The sequence below is a fragment of the Phaseolus vulgaris genome, chromosome 10 (assembly GCF_051622355.1).
Source record: "Phaseolus vulgaris cultivar YP4 chromosome 10, ASM5162235v1, whole genome shotgun sequence".
NCBI lineage: Eukaryota > Viridiplantae > Streptophyta > Magnoliopsida > Fabales > Fabaceae > Phaseolus > Phaseolus vulgaris.
In genome coordinates, this window is record NC_143507.1 from 17714290 (window position 1) to 17734439 (window position 20150).

The 20150-nt window shown below is 45.3% G+C and overlaps 1 protein-coding gene across 1 annotated transcript; it reads right to left on the minus strand.

Moving 5' to 3' along the window:
- Positions 1-18868: 18868 nt before the first annotated feature.
- On the minus strand, positions 18869-19701 carry LOC137816698 (transcription factor bHLH140-like protein). Its single transcript, XM_068619961.2, is given in 2 exon segments — positions 18869-19155; positions 19158-19701. Coding segments are annotated over 2 exon segments (492 nt in total). The 5' UTR covers positions 19623-19701; the 3' UTR covers positions 18869-19128.
- Positions 19702-20150: the final 449 nt, after the last annotated feature.

The window sequence follows — 20150 nt, forward strand, 5'->3', positions numbered from 1 at the left end:
TACTACACAGAAATGACGTTCCCAATCCAGATGACGACACGTGTAGGGTTGGATGTCACCAGTTACTCCAACCTAGATGGTGACACGTGTAGGGTTGGGAGCTACAGAGAAATGACGCTCAAGTTGTCCTAGCTCAGATGACGACACGTGTAGGGTTGGGCGCTACCTGCTATCCCAGCCCAGATGGCGACACGTGCAGGGCTAGATGCGAGCCACGCGTCCAAAAGCATAACAGCCTGGAGAGAGAAGAAACCTAGCTATAAAGGTAACCTTAACAGAATTTGCAGAGGTACGTTTTTCATTACGGCTGATTCTGCTAGGGTTGGGTGCCTTTAGTACGGTCCTACAGAGCATATTTTTTCTTAGTTTTTTGGGTGTTCTTATCACTGACTTGAGCGTCGGAGCGCCACCGGCCACATAGGCGCCACTGTGTGTCTTTCAGGTTCTCAGAGAGGCTATCTGCTGTGTGGACTTGAAGGGCACGCGGTGACAAGCTGGTGAGGAAGACAGTGCGAGGCAACGCTCTTGCGCTAAGTCTACATACAGGATCATTTTTCTTTTCAAAGGAAAAAGACTTTGTGTTCCCCAAGGATCCATAAGACAATCTCTTGTTAGAGAGGCTCATGAGGGTGGGCTTATGGGACATTTTGGGGTAGCTAAGACTTTAGAAACATTGCATGAACATTTCTTTTCGCCTCACATGCGCAAATCCGTACATACCTTCTGTGATAAATGTATAGCATGTAGGAAGACTAAATCTAAGGTCCAACCCCATGGTTTATATACCCCTCTGCCTATCCCTACAATGCGTTGGGTTGATATTTCTATGGATTTTATCTTAGGATTGCCCAAGACATCGAAGGGTAAGGATTCCATCTTTGTGGTAGTGGACCGTTTTTCTAAAATGGCTCATTTTATTCCATGCCACAAAGTGGATGATGCATGACGTATTGCAAATCTCTTCTTCAAGGAAGTTGTTCGTTTACATGGACTTCCTAGAAGTATAGTATCCGATAGGGATTCTAAGTTCTTAAGTCACTTTTGGAGGACCTTATGGGGGAAACTTGGCACCAAACTTCTGTTTTCTACTACTTGCCACCCTCAAACTGATGGCCAAACTGAAGTGGTTAATAGAACTTTGGCTCAATTATTGCGATGCTTTATTTCCGGGAATCCAAGGGCTTGGGAGGATTTACTACCTCATGTTCAGTTTGCTTATAATAGGGTAGTAAATTCCACCACTAACCATTCTCCTTTTGAGTTTGTTTATGGGTTTAATCCCCTCACATCTCTAGATCTTCTTCCCATTCCTGTACTTGATGAGGTTCTATGCAAAGACAGTTTTGAAAAGGCTTCTTTTATTAAGGATTTTCATAACCGCATCAAGTTACAAATTGAGAAGAAAGTTGGTAAGTATGCTGACACTGCCAACCAAAGGAGAAAGGCATTAATCTTTGAGCCCGGCGATTGGGTTTGGCTTCATTTGAGAAAGGATAGATTTCCTTCTTTAAGGAAGTCCAAACTTATGCCTCGTGGTGATGGCCCTTTCCAAGTCATCAAGAGGATTAATGATAATGCCTATGAGTTAGATATGCCTACTACTTATCTTGGTAGTAATTCTTTCAATGTTACTGATCTCACTCCTTTTGATGCAGGTTTCCCAAATTCGTGGACGAATTCTCTCCAACCCGGGGAGTATGATGGAAACCAAGTAGAGGATGCTCAAGCCCATGAAGCCCAAGCCCAACAAGGGGCCCAAGCCCAATGAATCATTAGGAGCATGGCAAGAGCTTTGGGACAAGAGTATCAAAAGATGGCTCTTCTTATTTCTTTTATAGAGTACGGGTGCGGATGTAATAAATTGGTGTGAAATTAGTAAGGGATGCTAGGGGGAGTGTAGATATGAGATAGGAGGTGCCAAACTAGGAAGGAAAGTCACACTTCCTTCATGCACTAGTTGGTGCCGAATTTGAGTGTCATTTAGGGGCACATTTGCATTTGATTAGCTTAGCATTTCAGCACCTTATAGGCTATAAATAAAGGTGATGCCCTTGTACAAATCAGATTTGGAAATTATAAATAGAGAAACTATACTCAAGTTTAGAGAGAAATTGTGAGTCTTGTTGTCTTCTTCTTCCTTTGCCTTATCTTGTGTGCCAATGGTGAGCTTCAAGTGGCGGCAACCTTTCACTTATCTTGGAACAAGGCTCCAAGTGGCGTGAATGCAATTCCAAAGTCTCAAATCCAGCAAGCTTCACTCCATAAGTGTTCATTCTTTCATCTCTTGCAATTTCATTCGGTAGTTTCCAATGTTTAGTGTTCTTCATTCTTTTTCACCGATTAACTTTGTGTTTCGTAGCTTAGCTTTCAATTTCTGTTCGGTTTTCATTTGTTGTTCTTCAATTCTTGTTGTTTGATTCCATTTGACAATATATGGACTTCCATATGAGCTTAGGTCGGTGCAAAGTCTTGGTGAGTTCGTGAATTAGAACATTGATCCAATTCTAAGTAAAGTGCCAATTCATGACCAACTCAAGTTGCTCCTAAAAATGTTAAAGAATCATGTATTCTTGTTATTACATTCACATCAGGCGGTGAGGACTTAAAAGCTTAAACTTGCACCTACGTTTCGAGAGTTTTGTACTGGATGCATGCGATTTGGATTTTCCATTTTTAATCTTGCCCCACTAATTTTGAAAAACAAACAGCATGCAAACTTAATAACTGGGAAACTTTGATAAACTTCGAAACCTTCTTTATTGGGTGGCCTCATTATAAACCCTTCTCAGGGAAAAAGAGTGCCCCCTTGAAAAATTGCTTAAACTGATACATCTTAAACTGTTGGAGTTTATTGCTACTTACAATGCCTTAACTGTAGTAAAACTTGAGGTGGGTGGCGTTCCAAGTGCGAGGGATCGCCCCTCCCTCCAGCGTCTCCAAGCGGTAGACGTCGTTCCCGAGCGCTTCGGTTATTCTGAATGGACCTGTCCACTTGGGTGACAATTTGTTTTCCATCTCGTATTGGTGGGCCTTCCTCATCACCAGGCCGCCATCTCTGAACTGTCTCGACTTTATCTTGGAGTTGTATTTATGCTCGACCCTTCTCTTTATCTTGGCCTTCACCCGCGCTTCCTCCCTGACCTCGTCCAGCAAATCCAAGTTCATCCTCCTTTCTTCGTTCGAATCTGGGTGAGCTTTCCTGGATTTCAACCGGAATCATGGCATCGCATCCATACACTAAGCTAAACGGGGTTTCGTGGGTTCCCGATTGCTCAGTAGTATGATATGCCCACACTATGCGGGGAACCTCCTCAGCCCAGGACCCCTTGGCCTTTTCCAACCTCCTCTTCAATCCTCTCAGCAGAACCCGATTAGCGGACTCCACTTGCCCATTCGTTTGCGGGTGTTCCACGGAAGCAAAAACCTGTTGTGTCCCGATGTCTTCGCACAGCTTCTTCAACAGGTGGCTTGCGAACTGGGTCCCATTGTCTGATACTAGACGCTTGGGCATGCCAAAACGACACACAATATTCTTCCATACGAAACTCTGGATTTTGTGCGCGGTGATCTGGGCTACTGGTTCTGCTTCAATCCATTTCGTGAAGTATTCGATTGCCACAACCAAATACTTCATTTGTCTGATTGCCAACGGGAAAGGTCCCAGGATGTCGATTCCCCACGTGTGGAACGGCCAAGGGCTATAAATTGACTTTAACTCTTTTGGGGGCGCCTTGTGCCAGTCGGCGTGCTGCTGGCATTGCTTGCAACGCTGGGCATATCTCTTGCAATCTTCCCTCATCGTGGGCCAGTAATAGCCTGCACGGAGAGTCCTTGTCGCCAGCAACCGACCTCCAATGTGGCTCCTGCAAATTCCCTCATGGAGCTCAGCCATTATCCTCAGGCACTTCTCTCCATGTACACATACGAGAAGAGGGTGTGTAAATCCAAACCTGTAGAGCTTGCCGTCAATAAGGGTAAACTTGCTGAAGCTCTTCTTTATCTTTATGGCCTCTATTGAGTCAACTGGAAGCCCGCCATCCGCTAAATAGCGTTGGTATGGCGTTATCCACGTGTCTGGCTCGTGGACAGCGCAAACTTGCATCGATCCCACCTCTTCCGCTGGGCGCGCTCTAACCCTCGGCGTCCTCAAAGTTTCCTGCGTTAGGGATCTATGGCTTCTCGCCGTTCTTTCCGTCGATGTGCACACATGAAGAACCTGGTGGTCTGCCACGAATGCTCGAGGCGCTTTCAAGGTTTCTTGAATGACAGTCCTCTGTCTGCCCCCCTTGCCCGAACTGGCGAGCTTGGCTAGCAAGTCAGCTTGGGCATTCTGCTCTCTCGGCACGTGCACCACTTCAAATAAAGTGAAAGATCTCCTTAGCTCTTGCACGTACTCCAAGTAGGCTGCCATCTGCGGGTCCTTGGCTTGGAACTCGCCAGTCACTTGTCCAGTGACCAACAGCGAATTGCTCTTGGCCATCAGCACCTTCGCCCCCATTTCCTTTGCCAACAAGATTCCGGCGATCAAAGCCTCATACTCTGCTTGATTGTTGCTTGCTTTGAAAGCGAACCTCAGTGATTGCTCTATCAACACGCCGTTGGGTCCTTCCAAAATGACCCCAGCCCCGCTGCCCAGCTGGTTGGACGACCCATCAACCGAGAGTACCCAACGAAAGTCATCCTTGGCGTTCTGTGCTATTTCGGAGGACAACTCGACCACGAAATCAGCGAAGATTTGCCCCTTGATCGATCCCCGGGGTTCATATTTGATGTCGAATTCCGATAGCTCAACCGCCCACTTCACCATCCTTCCGGCCACATCTGGTTTCTTCAGAACCTTGTGGATTGGCAAATCAGTCATTACCAACACCGTAAAGCTCTGGAAGTAATGGCGCAGTCTTCTCGCCGAGAATACAACCGCTAACGCTGCCTTTTCTAGGGCCTGGTACCTCACCTCTGGGCCTTGCAACACTTTGCTAACAAAATAGATGGGCCTTTGGACCTTATCTTGATCCTGGACAAGCACTGTACTTATTGCCCTCTCAGTTATGGCGAAATACAGCCTGAGTGGCGTTGCGGCTTGGGGTTTGCATAGAACTGGTGGGCTCGCCAAATATTCTTTGAGCTTCACAAAGGCCTTCTCGCACTCCTTCGTCCAGGCAAACCTGTTGTTCCTCTTCAAGCACTGGAAGTATGGGTGGCCCTTCTCCCCACTGGCCGATACAAATCGAGACAAGGCGGCCATTCGCCCGGTGAGCTGCTGTACCTCCTTCACAGTGGCGAGGCTCCTCATCACCAAAATGGCGGCACACTTCTCGGGGTTAGCTTCGATTACCCTCTCCGACAGGAGTAACCCCAGAAATTTCCCTGCTTCTACACCAAAAACACACTTCTCAAGATTCAGTTTCAGCTTGTACCTGGCTATTGTGATGAACAACTCTTCCAAGTCGGCGACGTGCTTGTCTTTCTCCAGGGATGTCACAACCATGTCGTCGACGTATGCCTATACATTCCTTCCGAGCATAGGTGCAAGCACCTTGTCCATCAGCCTTTGGTACGTGGCCCCCGCATTCTTCAACCCGAAAGGCATTACCCTGTAGCAGTAGCAGGACCTTTCCGTCATGAAGGCGGTCTTCTCTTCGTCCATGGGGTGCATTTGGATTTGGTTGTACCCCGAGAAGGCGTCCAGAAAACTGAGCAGCTTGCACCCTGATGCACTGTCCACCAGGGCGTCTATGCTTGTCAAAGGATAAGAATCCTTTGGCAGGCCTTGTTCAGGTCTGTGAAGTCGACACACATCCGCCATTTTCCGCTACTCTTCTTGACCAGGACAACATTGGCGAGCCATTCTGGATATTGGATCTCCCTGATGTGGCCTGCTGTAAGGAGTTTTTGTGTCTCTTCTTTGATCGCCTGTCTTTTCTCCTCATTGAACTTTCTCCTTCTTTGGCGGACAGGCCTGACTTGGGGGTTCATTGCCAAGCGGTGGCACAAGAAATCGGGGTCGATCCCCGGCATGTCCGATGCAGCCCACGCAAACGCATCCAAGTGTCTACTTATTACCTTGGCGATTTGGTCTTGCGTCTCGCTATCCAAGGTTCTCCCCAGCTTAAACACCTTGCCGCTGATCTCCTTCTCAAGCCATTCCTCCACTGGTTGAGGTTTCCTCTCGCTAGCGATCAGCGCCCTTGCGATACCTGTTTCCCTAGCGGTCTCTGAGCAGTTTCTTTCTCCTTCCAACTGAACGGCGTTCTCGGATCTCGCCTCTATATCCTCCATCGGCATGTCACCCTCAGCGACCACCTCTAATGTCGTATCCGAAACTCGCCGGGTTTCCTGCGCCGGCTCTGCGCCAGGGGGAGGCGTTGCGGTTACGTGGCACACAGACCTCTTGTTCTTGAGGCTGTTTTCGTAACACTTCTTCGCCTCCTTTTGGCCAGAGCAAATAGTGATGATCAGACCCTCCATAGACGGCAGTTTGACCTTCATGTGCCTTGTCGAAGGCACAACTCCCGTTCTGTTGAGCGTTGGCCTTCCCAACAGTATGTTGTACGCTGACGGGGCGTTTACGACAAGATACCTGATCTTCTCCGTTAGTGAGGCCAAACCATCAGTGAAGGTCGTCCTTAACTCAATATACCCCCTCACCTCCACTTGATCTCCGGCGAAACCGTACAGGCAGCCCCCATATGGCCTCAGTTGATCGGGGGACAGTTGTAACTTTTCGAACGTCGGCCAAAACATTACATCTGCTGAGCTTCCTTGGTCGACCAGCACCCGGTGGACAGTCCTTCCCGCCGTTACAAGCGAGATCACAATAGGGTCGTTGTCGTGAGGCACAACGTCCCTAAGGTCCCCCTTGGTGAACGTGATGTCCACGTCGGGTGAGTGATCCTCAAAAATTTCCACTGACATTACTGACCTCGCGTACTTCTTGCGTTGCGACGCAGTGCACCCCCCGCCGGAGAATCCACCGGCTATGGTGTGGATCTCACCGTGAATGGGCACCTCGTGCTGCTGCCCTCCGGTTGGGATCCTGACGCTTGGCCCGCTTGCTTCTCCTGCAAGTAATCCTTCAAAAAACCACATTTGACCAGCTCGGCGAGCTGGTGTCCCAAAGCCAAACACGAGTTGATACAGTGGCCAAAACTCTTGTGGAACTCGCACCATGCGTCTGGTTTTGGTCCCAAAACCTTTTCCGTCGTTTTCTCAGGCACCTTGAGCCTGGCAGCAATGTTTGGGATGGCGATCAAATCGGCCAACCCCATTACAAACACATACCTTGGGGGGCGATTAGTCTCTCTGGGCCGCCCTGGCCCCTTGTTCTTATTTTTCTTAGAGTCGTAAGGATGGCGCGTCCTTTGGTCCCTCTTCCCCGCTGCCGCCTCCATTACCCTCTGCGGCTGGACCCTTGCTTGGGCGCGCGGTTTAGCTGGGGCCACGTTTCCCCTCTTCTCGGAGACTTCGCTCTCGGTGGCGATGTGAGCCACAGCACGTCGCCAGATTTCAGCAAACGTGGTGGGGTGACTCCTGATAAGCGACTCACTAAAGGGCCCAGGTAACACACCCTTTTTGAAGGCATGCACAAACATTTCTTCGTCTTTTCCTGGCAAACGGACTATCTGAGCTCCGAATCTGTTCAGGAAATCCCTCAAGGACTCCCCTTGGTACTGCCTTATATCAAACAGGTCGTAAGACACCAATGGTGGCGCCTTGTTCACTATATACTGCTCGACAAACATCTTGGAAAACTGTTGAAATGTGGTAATGTGGCCAGTAGGTATGCTGACAAACCAGTCCAACGCTGTTCCACTCAGAGTGCTCATGAACACCTTACAGTAAACCGCGTCTGAGCCCCCCGAGAGCATCATCTGAGTATGAAACGCCGTGAGGTGGGCTTCAGGGTCCTCCACCCCAGTGAAAGACGCTTTCACCGCCATAGTGTTAGCCGGGACCACCGAGTCCATGATCTCTTGGGAAAAAGGCATGGGAAAGCTGCGTGGTGGGAATGGGGGTGCAGATCTGTCTCCGACCGCGCGCTCCTCCCGCTCCTGAAGGGCTTTGCGTAGCTCTTCGTTGATCCTGTTGAGTTCTTCATTCCTAGCTTGCGAGGATACCAGCGCCTCATGCATCCTTTCCTATTCAGAACGCGATGCAGCCACGTTCTCCTGCAGCGTCCTTCTCATGTCCATCACTTGTGTCATGGACACAGCATCCTCGTCTGTTGACGGCGCGACTGAACTGGAGCGTGTTGTCCTCATCTTTTCTCAGCAAACTCAGCAACTCAAAGAAACTTCGAACAAACGATGAAAACTCCAGGAATCGACTGCGATAGCGAGCAGTCGAACAGAAAACACCAAAACAACAACAAACACGAACTATGGTTGGGAATCACCTTTTATACGGCCCCACGGTGGGCGCCAGATGATCCTGCCAGTTGACCTAGTGCGAGCGCGTTGCCTCGTCACGATCTTCCTCACCAGTTTGATACCACGTGCCCTCCAAGTCCACACCACAAATAGCCTCTCTGAGAACCTGAAACACACAAGGTGGCGCCTCTGCGGCCGGTGGCGCTCCGACGCTCAAGTCAGTGACAAGAACACCCAAAAAACTGAGAGAAAATATGCTCTGTTGGACCGTACTAAAGGCACACAACCCTAGTAGAATGAGCCATAATGAAAAACCTACCTCTGCAAATTCTATTAAGTTTACCTTTATAGCTAGGTTTCTTCTCTCTCCAGTGCGTTATGCTTTTGGACGCGTGGCTCGCATCCAACCCTGCACGTGTCACCATCTAGGCTGGGGTTGCATGTTGTACCCAGCCCTACACGTGTCATCATCTGAGCCAGGATAACTCGAGCGTCATTTCTTTGTTGCTCCCAGCCCTACACGTGTCATCACCTGGGTTGGAGTAACTGATAGCATCCAACCCTACCCGTGTCGTCATCTGGGTTGGGGCAACTTGAACGTCATTTCTGTGTAGTAACTAGTCGCGCGGCTAAGTTCTCTACTCAAGGAGTAAACTAGCACGCGACATGCTCTAGAACACCACCTGACAAGGCGAGTATCGGGTGCAGCAAAGTGCACCATCTCTGTGATATCGCTTGTCGCTTGAGATCCCTCCTTACCGCAGCGCCATGCATGTTCTGGCTGAGGAAACCTTGCCTTCAACGAATGTCCACTCTGGGAATCCTATCGCTGATAGGCAAGTTGTCCCCTCAACCCAAACGCCCTTCACGCCCTACGTTGGCACAACAATTGTAGCGTTAGACTTACTCGCCGGATTTCCAGTGGCCTCAACTGAGTCTGTCGGGAAATCCGGCGACGTGCTTCCTGCGGCGATGTTAAGCTACTTGGTCGCCAATCGCCCAACGTGTCGATGACAGATAACCCGACGACAACCGACCATGTTCACTGCAGAACGCCAGTTCCATGAACCGGCGACTACGCCCACCTCTGAACCATCCATCTTTCTCTTGCCTACGTGTTCCGCTGAGCACACCCCACCTAGTCTCGTGCAAGACACGTCATAACACCCGATGACCTGGTCGGTACACTTTCACTGAAATCTTTAATGAGCACGTGTGCATTGCCATGTGCCCTTCTAACTTGATCGTTATTCTGCGCAGAGGGTCCCATATCGCCGCAACCCAACTTAGGGTTATTCCATTGTGTGGGCCCTCCTTCCTTCGAAGTGCTTCTGGCACGTGGGTTGACTTTCTGGGTGCCAACTCATGCGTCCTAATCACTAGTCACTCGCCCTGGGGGTGTATCTACCTTTCTCTCGTACCACGCACGTGGTTCTCCCCTGGTCATGGCCCTCTCATGGGTCGTATCTGTACCAGGGTCTCCCAGCAGTGGCCTGGATACTTCACGAGTCAAGATATCCCCTACTGGTGCTAGAACTTATGGCCTTGAAGCCACCTTTCTCTTCTCCTTGCTACTGTTCTGGACTGTCGAGGCCCGAAGCCTCCTTGCGACGTCTTTGCTTGGCGATGCCTCTCTTGGGCGATGCCTTTCTTGGGCGATGCCTTTCTTGGGCGATGCCTTTCTTGGGCGATGCCTTTCTTGGGCGGTGACTCGAGCGGTCAATCTGTTGACTTTCTTCCTTGGGTCCCTTAAGGGGTCCCACATGTGTTGACGTTGATCTTTGGTCAACGCCCGGGGACAAGACGGTACAGAAACCACTGTGGAATTCCACTAAGCAATCAAACCTAGATCACTTACACCACAACCAAAGAAGTGACCTTGATCCCCTCAAGACACACACTCCTCTTGGTCAACACATCAACACTAAGAATGTTGATCTTGATCCCCTCAAGAACACACAACACTTCTCAGCAAACACACAAGGTTTCTTTCAACAGATACAAGGATTACACTTGTTTACAGAAGAAATCTGAAATCAATACAAGAGAAAATCCTAGCTCACACTCTTTGATCAATCTCAATCTCTAAGCAATCTGAACTCTTTCAAAAACTCAAAATCTGTGAAAAACTGAAATCTGTTTTTCTGTATATATTAAAGATGTTGTTTGTTATCAAATCTTAACAAACTATTAATTGCATTTAAAGATTGGTCAAAGCATTAAAAACTAGAGCGTAAACAGTTAGAAAATCATTTAATGCTCAGTCAAAGCACAAACCATTTTTCTATTATGGTACCAAAAGAAACAATCGGTTGTTTCCTCGAATCAATCGGTTGTTTTGGTTTTAACAGCTCAACCATTTGAAAAATAGTTTTCAACCTTTTCTAAAAACACCTAAGTATAAAACAATCGATTGTTTCGACAAAACAACAGGTTTTTTTCACTTAGCTTGAAAAACACTTTTCTTTTAAAAGGATTGAGAGTGCTTATTCTTTGGATTCAATCAAGAGTGGATTACACATTAAATCTACCCCAGATCCTATCTAAAGGACAACTCAACAACAGCAAGCACAACCAGCCTTCATCATCCTTCAAAGGGTTTGGATTCTTTAAAGCTTGAACACCACTTGGTTCAACAATCTCCCCCTATTTGATGAAGACAAATCCCTGATGCTTGTGTTATACCTGATTGAATCTGAAGCAGTTCCTGCAAGATACAGTTTTAAGCAAAGCATAGAACTTCTAATATTTGGTTAGCACAAAATCAAAGCAAAGCAAAAGAGAAATTCAGAGCATAAAATCAGAGCAAAAAACACAAGCAATATAAGAGCAAAAACCTATAAGGTTTCACCCATACAAACTGTTTTGCAGAAAATTAAAACTAAACACAGCATAAATCTCCCCCTATTTGTCTTCAAAAAATAGACAAAAAAGAAGAGATGAAAAAGATAATTGTTCTTAATACAACAGATTTAAAAAGCAGAAATAGAAAACAAGACAAACTTATAGAACAATAAAAAACAATCGGTTGTTTCGATACATCAACCGGTTGTTTTTCCTCTTCACTCATCATCAGCGTGTTGAAGATCAAAGATCTGGTTCTGAACTGCCTCAATCTGTTCATCTAAGGTCATGAACCGTGCATCCATGCTGTCAAACTTGTTATCAATCCTCTGGAAATTGCTAACACATAGATCATGGAGGTTCCTTTGGTTCTCCGCAAAGCTATCAAACCTATTGACCATGAGTCTCTCAAAAGAAGACATGGTTTGCATTCTTTCTTCTTGATTTCCAGCACCAGCACTTGGTCCAACATCTTGATGTGTTTCAGGTTGATCTTCATGTTGAAAATCCATATCATCAGCATGTTCACCTTCTTCAAGATCAGCAGCAGCACTTGATGAGGCACCAAGATCACCATTTTTGCTAATCCATTTGCCACCTACTTTGGTGAATCCCATTTTACTGAGAGATCCATTGTTCAACTCTTGAGTTGACTTGACCAACTCAGATGTTTCATCCTCTAGGTTCACTTCAAAATAGAGTAAAAATTTAGAAACCAAAACAGCATATGGATAGTGATAGTCACTTAACCTCATTGCCTTTTGCATGTGGATCCAATTTATTCTGATCTTCTTCATAATGCAGAAGATGTACACCAGGTCCTCCTCTGTAAGAATAGAATGATTGCTCCCCCTTGAGTTAGAATCCAAGTCACAATGAGGGTTAGCAACCTTTCATCAAGCCTTAAGCCACCAACCGAACAAGTCCTAACTTGAGCATTTTGGTTCTTCAAGCAGCTCTTATAGTATTGGACTTTGTTGAAATCCTCCACTACTCCAAGGTTCCCCTTGTTGATTCTGAGGCCAGAGTACTTAAGACCATCTACTGCAGTCCACACATAATATGTGATCTCCATATCTACACCTTTTACATGAGAAACAAGGTTATTTCCCTCAAACTTGAGATTTGTGTAGAAAACTCTTATCAAATCTGGGTAGATGTTCCTCTTCATCTCCAAGAATTTTCTGAGGGATTAATCTTTGAGGAGCCTTCTGGCATTGTCCAGCTTTTGGCTTTTCAGCCAATCAAAGAAAACAACCTTGGGGTTGTTTATCACTTTGGTGCTAGTCTCAAACCTATACCTCTCAATAAGATCATTATCACCAGAAAACCATCCTTCCAGCCTTCCTCCAGACCTTACTGCTCTGGATTTGACTCTTCTTGAGGTGGGAGGAGTTGAGTCCATGATTGGCAGAGAAGAAACAGAGAGAAACTCACACAAGAATTGCAAGATATGTTGCAATTCTCATAACACCTCTTGGCCTCCTTCTGGTCTGACTTGATGGTAATCACCTTTCCCGCCAAGTCAGGAAGCTTCATCTTCATGTGCCTCGTCGACGGCACCGCCTCCATCCTATTCAACGTAGGTCTGCCCAGCAACATGTTATAAGCGGAGGGGGCATTGACGACGAGATACCTCATGTTCTCCGTACGGGACACGGTACCATCCGTGAAGGTGTTCATCAGCTCTAAGTGCACACGCACCTCCACCTCGTCTCCCGCGAAACCGTACAGACAACCAGTGTAGGGCCTTAGCATGTCAGGAGAAAAATGCAACTTGTTGAAAGTCGTCCAGAACATTACGTCTGTCGAGCTTCCTTGATCCACCAGCACACGGTGCACCTTCCTCCTAGCGGTTACTATTAAGATTACCACCGGGTCGTTGTCATGGGGAACAACGTCTTGGAGGTCGGCCCTTGTGAAGACAAGGTCCACATCAAAAGCATCGTCAGCCCTTTGTGCTTCTACTAACATCACCGCCCGTGCATACCTTTTCCACTGAGAAGCGGTGTAGCCTCTTCTTGAAAAACCTCCCACAATGGTGTGAATCTCACCATGCACGGAGATTTCATGCCCCTGGCCACCCCTGTCACCGCCACGTCCTCCGCACCCTGCTTTTCCTGCAAGTAATCCCTCAGGAAACCGTTCTTCACCAACTCATCTAGCTGGTGCCCCAGTGCCAAACAGTAGCGTATGGGGTGGCCGAATGCTTGGTGGAACTCAGACCAGGCGTTCTTGTAGGGCCCGAGCTTCTTGTCAGTCTTGGGGGGTACCTTCGGCCTTTCCGCTATGTTGGGGATAGCGATGAGGTCCTTCACCTCTATCACGAAGTCGTGCCTTGGTGGCACGTTCTCCCTCTCACACCTCTTGGTTTGAAGCTTTCTTGGTTGATAGGGCTACTGCTTTGCGGAGATCTTCTTCTTTGTCGTTACCTCATGCACCCTTAGGGGTTGAGGTCGACCTGATGCACGCGGGCGCGTGGGAACCACACACGTGCGCTGCTCATTAACTTCCCCTTCCGCCGCAATATGAGCCACCGCATGGCACCTTATCTCAGCGAAAGTCTTAGGGCGGTTTCTGATAAGCGATTCACAGAAGGGCCCTGGCATAATGCCCTTTCTGAACGCGTGCACCATCATCGTTTCGTCCTTGGTGTTCAACTTCACCACCTGTGCTCAGAAACGGTGAAGGAACTCATTCAGGGACTCCCCCTGATATTGTCTTATGTCAAAGAGATCATAAGAGAAGGGTGGGGGCGCCCGATTCGTGATGTATTGTGCTCTGAACAGCTTGGTGAGTTGTGGGAACGACGTCACGTCGCCATCAGGGAGGCTGATGAACCAATCCATCGCTGTTCCCACCAGAGTGCTCATGAACGGCTTGCATTTCACCGCATCGGAGCCCCCAACATCATCTGCGTATGGAAAGCTGTGAGATGGGCCTCTGAGTCCTCCGTACCGTAGAAGGTAACTTTGGGCCCTACAAACATTGTTGGTATCACGGCATCCATGATCTCTTGCGAGAAGGGCATCGGGAACTCCCTGGGCGGCGGCGCAGGTTTTTGATCTTCCACTTCCCGTTCCCCTGCCTGATTGTGCAAGACCCTGTGCAACTCCTCGTTGGCTCTCTGCAATTCTTCGTTTCTCAACAGCGACGCAGCCAGATCAACCTGGATGCGTTCTTGATCAGCTCTCAACGCAGCCACTTTTTCTTAGAGGGCATGCATCATTTCCATAACCTGTTGCAGGGTGAGGCTTTCGCCCCCGTTTGGTGCAACAGATCCTTGCCTCGTATTTCTCATCTTCTCGATCTTTCTGGTTCTTGTTGGTGGGACAATGTTTTGTATCATGCCCCACGGTGGGCGCCAAATGTTCCCGCCGGTTGACCGAAAACGCCTTCGTGCGCCTACGACAATCTCACTAGAATCCCTGCGTTCACTCGTGTTTTCCTTCCGATTGAACACCTGAAACACAAAGACAAAGGGCGCCCTAGAGGCCGTTTGCACTTTGAAGCTCAAGTCAATCTTAGAGCTAGGAAACACCAAAACTGTTAAGCGTAAGGCTTTGTGTAACTGTGTGTGTTAAGCGGCGCAAATGAATAGCGTACCTTACTAAATTTGTTACTTTCCTTTATATAGCCTAGGGTTTCCACGGTTTCCATTACCCAAAATAGGCTTTTTGAGAGGGTGGGCCTCAGCGCTGCAGTTACCCACTCTAAGGATAACCTAGCGCGTGGGGTTCCCTAACTGGAGTGCAACCTCTGACGAGATGACCACCTGATGCCTCCTCGTGCACCTGATCTCTGGGGTCACCCGTCTTGGGAGCGCCCTAGCTGTTCACGTGCCATGCATGCTGCTCACCCCTGGAATGTGACCCTCAAAGGTCGTATCCTTTCCAGTGGCTCTATACTCATGTTACGCCTGAACGCGTCATCCACTCTACACGCATGGACTCTCGTGACCTAGGCTCCTCCCTTACTAATAATTGGTGTGTGGTCTGGGATCCACCTCTTGTGGCCTAGCTCTGCTGTTCGAGTCCCCGATGTCCGACCTCTCCACACTGTCTAGTGGCACGTCGGTACATCCTGGTGACCGATGTCTGACCATTCTTTGGTCCCTTGGCGCACGTGCCTCACGAGACACTGGCCTATGCTGCTCGTGGAACCCCGCTTACATGGCCCCAACATTACTGGTGGTCAACGACACCCGAGAACTGGTCGGTACAATATTGTTAACATTATTTCTTGTTTTTTTTTTATCAGCAATAAAATGAATTAAATTAACGGGGTACTTCAGGGGTACCCCAACCCGTATACAACTACCATATAAATACTTCTCTAAAGGCCGAAAAAGGAGCAATCAGAAAGTTGCTTAGCCTGCCTAAACACACCCAAAGAACAAGAGCCCTCCGTAGCAACTATTGGGCACCAAAACCAGCAACCTAGTAGCTTACCAACAGCGAAACACCGAAGAGAGCATCATGCATTACAGTGCCACCAACCAGACAAAAAAAGGATCAGAAACCAGCAACCTTGCCCTGCATTCTACTCTTCAACACTTTAAAGGACAACAAAAACACCTATAACATATGTTCCTCCTTAGCACCGTTGCTCCTTTGTGTAAATGCCTCATGGCTACAGCATCACCACCCCATCTCCAGCCAATACCTTCATATCATCTTCAGCCGTACTTTTATACCAATCACTCCAGAGTCACCCCACACCAGCATTGGGTACCCCATCAAGACCTGCTGCTGCCTACAGCATACAAAACAGAAAAACGTTCCTCCTTAACACCGTGGCGCCTTCATATAAATGCCTCCAATCTCCACTCATGTACCACTACTACTCAAGACAGCCACAATTATGATTGAGCGTCCTTGAGGCATCGTGGCAACTTGAAGTCCTTGCTCATAGTTACAACATCACCACCCCATCTCCAACCAGCACCTGCATAACATCTAAGGAACCGTTCCATCCCAGGACTGGACCACAGGACTCCATAGCCTCCCAAAACACGATCAAACTGCAGAGTACCCTTAGCGTGAGAGAGCTTCGGTGCTCCCTGACCTCTCTTCCCTGCTATGCCTTTCTACAACTATAAAGGTTGATAAGCCTGTCATTAGTCCAGCCTTCGTCCCTGCTCCAATACAGCGAGAAACCCCCCGGGACTCCCTCTTGCATCATCTTCCAAAATAACCTGCAGAAAGTTACTTATAACTACTTATACAAGTCCAAGGGTTCAACACCCAATCAGAGAAAGAGTAGGAAAAATTATTTCCTTTATGTTTTAACCACAACCACGATTTAAGTTGAGCTTCATGGAACACCTCTTCTTCGTCCACTACACCTCCATTGAACACCACTTTATTCCTATGGTCCCACAGACACTGTACTATAGTTGTCCACATCCCTCTCCAGACCATATTCTGCTTTTGGCTGCAAGTAGTCAGATAGAAGCCCGCAAAATGGGTCGCGATATCGTTATGTTGGACAAACAAAATACCAATCCATCTAAAGCACCTATTCCACACTCCTTGTGCGTGTTTACATTCCATGAAGAGATGTTGACAAGACTCCTCCTCGGCCAAGCATAGAGCACACACTGTGGAATTCATCACTACCCCTCTCCTACTCAAGCACAACCTTGTTGGAAGTCTGCCCAGCAAGGCTCTCCAAGCCGTGAACAGCAAATTAGGGAAGGTCTTCGCTTTCCAGAGGTTAATAGGGAGCGGAGACAAAGTTAGGTTTTGGGAGGACGTGTGGGTAGGCAACTTGAATTTGAAAACATTGTTTCTTAGACTGTTCTCTCTATCGTTGAACCAAGGTCAGAAGGTGGAAGAGGTTGGAGTGTGGGTTGATTTAGAATGGAGATGGACCCTAACCTGGAGGAGAAACAAATTTGAGTAACAAATTTGAGTGGGAATCGGTATTGGAATCTGAGCTTGAGAACCACATTTCCAGGGTCAATGTTAGGAAGGATGAGGTGGACACCCAGGTATGGAGAAGTGATGAATCTGGTTGTTTCTCTGTAAAGTCAGCGTATGAGTGCCTAGCTAAGCATGAAAGGGCCCTCAAAACATTATTTCTTGTAATAGTTATGATTGTATTCTTGAAATTAGCACGTAAAAGTAAAATAAAAATTAAACTAGTTCGTTTATCTAATGATATATTAGAATGTATATTTTTTATATAATCACATTATAATTTTTAATATTATTTATTTAATATTTATTTAATATTTAATTATAAATTAATCTTTTATTATATATTTAAATTTAAGTTTATTACATTAAAAATTATATACAATATAATCTGCACGAGATTACAAGTAAAAAAAATCTTTTACTAAAATATGAACACTTATAAAAAGATAAAATAATTTTAAAATTATATTAAGTTATATCTCAATTATAATTTGGGTCGTAAATTATCAAATTAACATATTCTAAATTTATTTATTAAATTAAATATTATTTTACTTTTCAGTTTTCAAATTAACCTTTCTTAAATTTATGTCTTAAATTAAGCACATATTGCGTTTGACATTCCAACTGTTTCAGGTGTGAATTTATTTAATTTTTCTTCCATCGATATAACATTAGTTTACAAGTTTTGAACGACAATCATAAATAAAAATTACCACCGACTAATCTATCTATTTATATATAAGCATTATAAATTTTGGATTCCTTTATCCAAATTTATCTCAAAAAACACTCATGAAATTTAGCCAATCCTTTTCTTGCAAAATTACAATATTCGAACCAAAAGCACATATCACACCTTTTAGTACAGAGAAATTGTTCTAGCCGGTTGACTAGGTTGAACACTTCTTTCTTTGTCGCAGTTGAATATTGATTTGTGTCTCTCTGTTAAATTGAAAAGTGACTCCATTGTGATAGAGGGCTCACAAAAAGTAAACAGTTTTCAGTGTAGTGTGCAAAAACAGTGTACCTTCATCTGACCCCTTTTATATCCACACATGCACCATGTTCTCGTTTGAGAGAATAAAATCTGAACTAAAAATATTATTCTTCCATACTTGTCTTTTATTCAAAACAACTATTAATTATTATGCAACTGACATGTATATCATCACAAGAGATAACAATTATATCTTTTATCTTCAGAATAATATCACAAGAGATAAAATATTTCTCTATCTTTTATGGACTGACCAACATCTAGACTAAACTCATGTCGCACCCTTTTGTCTAATAACCGAGGTCCCGAACCCTCAAACACTCTTTTCCTGTACACATAATAAAGTTTTACAAAATTGAAGCTATCACTTCTAAGTTTTCAGTATTCATTAAAAAAAACATCATACGAATTAAAAAAGATGATAACAGTTGTATTCTGCCATTTTTTTTTAATTAATGCAACGCAAGATATAATAATCCAAAATATTAACAAATCATGTGAGATAATATTAAATTGGTTCTTGCCAAATTTCTCAAACAAAATACAATTACAGAGAAGAGGAAAGTGAAGAGGAAAAAAAAGTGAGTATAATGAAGAGAGGTGGAAAGAAAATCGATTGTTAGAGAATGCATTAAAAAATATTGGCTTACGAGTAGCAAGAACCCTATTCTCTTCCACTTAGAAAAAAGTTCAACATATGCTAATAAACAGCCACAACCATTTCACATAACTGCAGCAAGAACTAAGTGTTTGTTACATATATACGCCAACATTAATTAACAATTCCACGCGCCACATTACACAATTACATCTAAATTCTACACTAAGCTTTCCCAAAATCACACACACATATATATAAGATCATATATATAGCAGTCATAAACGTATTAAAAAATACATTAACTTGATTACCATACTCTCAACAATGGACATAGCCCATATAAAAGTAGTACACATAGAACCAAAGAGGGTTGAGAAACTAAGAGACTAATTAAGCAGGCCAATATTTTAAAGAGGCATGTCAAAGTAGGTTGTGTCTTCACCATGGAAGCTGCATTGTAGTTGTGGCAGATGAGGAAAATTGTGCATGCTATGATCAAGCTGTGGATCTTGCTGAGGGGAAATGAAGTGTTCAGAAGGGTCAGAAGGGAAGTAACAATCACTAAGGTAGATAGGAGAAAGTGAGTCGTTATCATCAAAGAAATTGATCATGGTTTGGTGGAGCCAAATCTGAGTTTTGAGGTACTTCACATACTGAATAGCTTCCTCCAGCATGGAGACTGTGTCCATCTTGCTTCCACCAGGGACCATGCTCTGCAAGATCTTGAACCGGTCACTGATTCTGTGCCTTCGTTCTCTTGCTGCCACGCTTTGAGGATCGGTGGAGAGCCTCACTCCTTTGCATTTCTTAGCACCCTTTTTCTCCTTGCTTCTGTTTATCTTTGAAGAGGATCCTGCAGATGAGGCAGGGTGAATGTAATCCATTGTTTTTGCTAGAAGGGTGTTGCAGTGGTGAGGCGAAAGCTAGTGGAACTTGACTTGGATATGGTGGGGAACTTAACACGTTGTTATATAGAGAGAAGAATATGAACTTTGTTCAATGATTTTGATTTTGATTTTTGAATGAATGAAAAAGGATAGATGTGGACGTGTGAGTCTGCCAAATTTTGCTTTAGGTGGATAACCCATGGAGTATCTGATTTATAAGTATAATCAATCAACAATTTAAAATAATAAAAGTTCTTAAATTTGTAATATAACCCTTAAAATCTTAATAATACGGGAGATTGAATGATAGAAAAAAAAACATTTAAATATATGACCCTAATACCTATTTATAGGTATCTTTTAACCCGATTCCAATCGAAAGTATAAGTAAAGATTAAATCTTTTAAAATATTTAAATTTATCTAAGAGTATACAAATATTATTTCATATATACATAAATATAATTAAAAAATAAATTCTAACCGGATATATAAAAATATAGTTGTATGTCAATTATATCACACA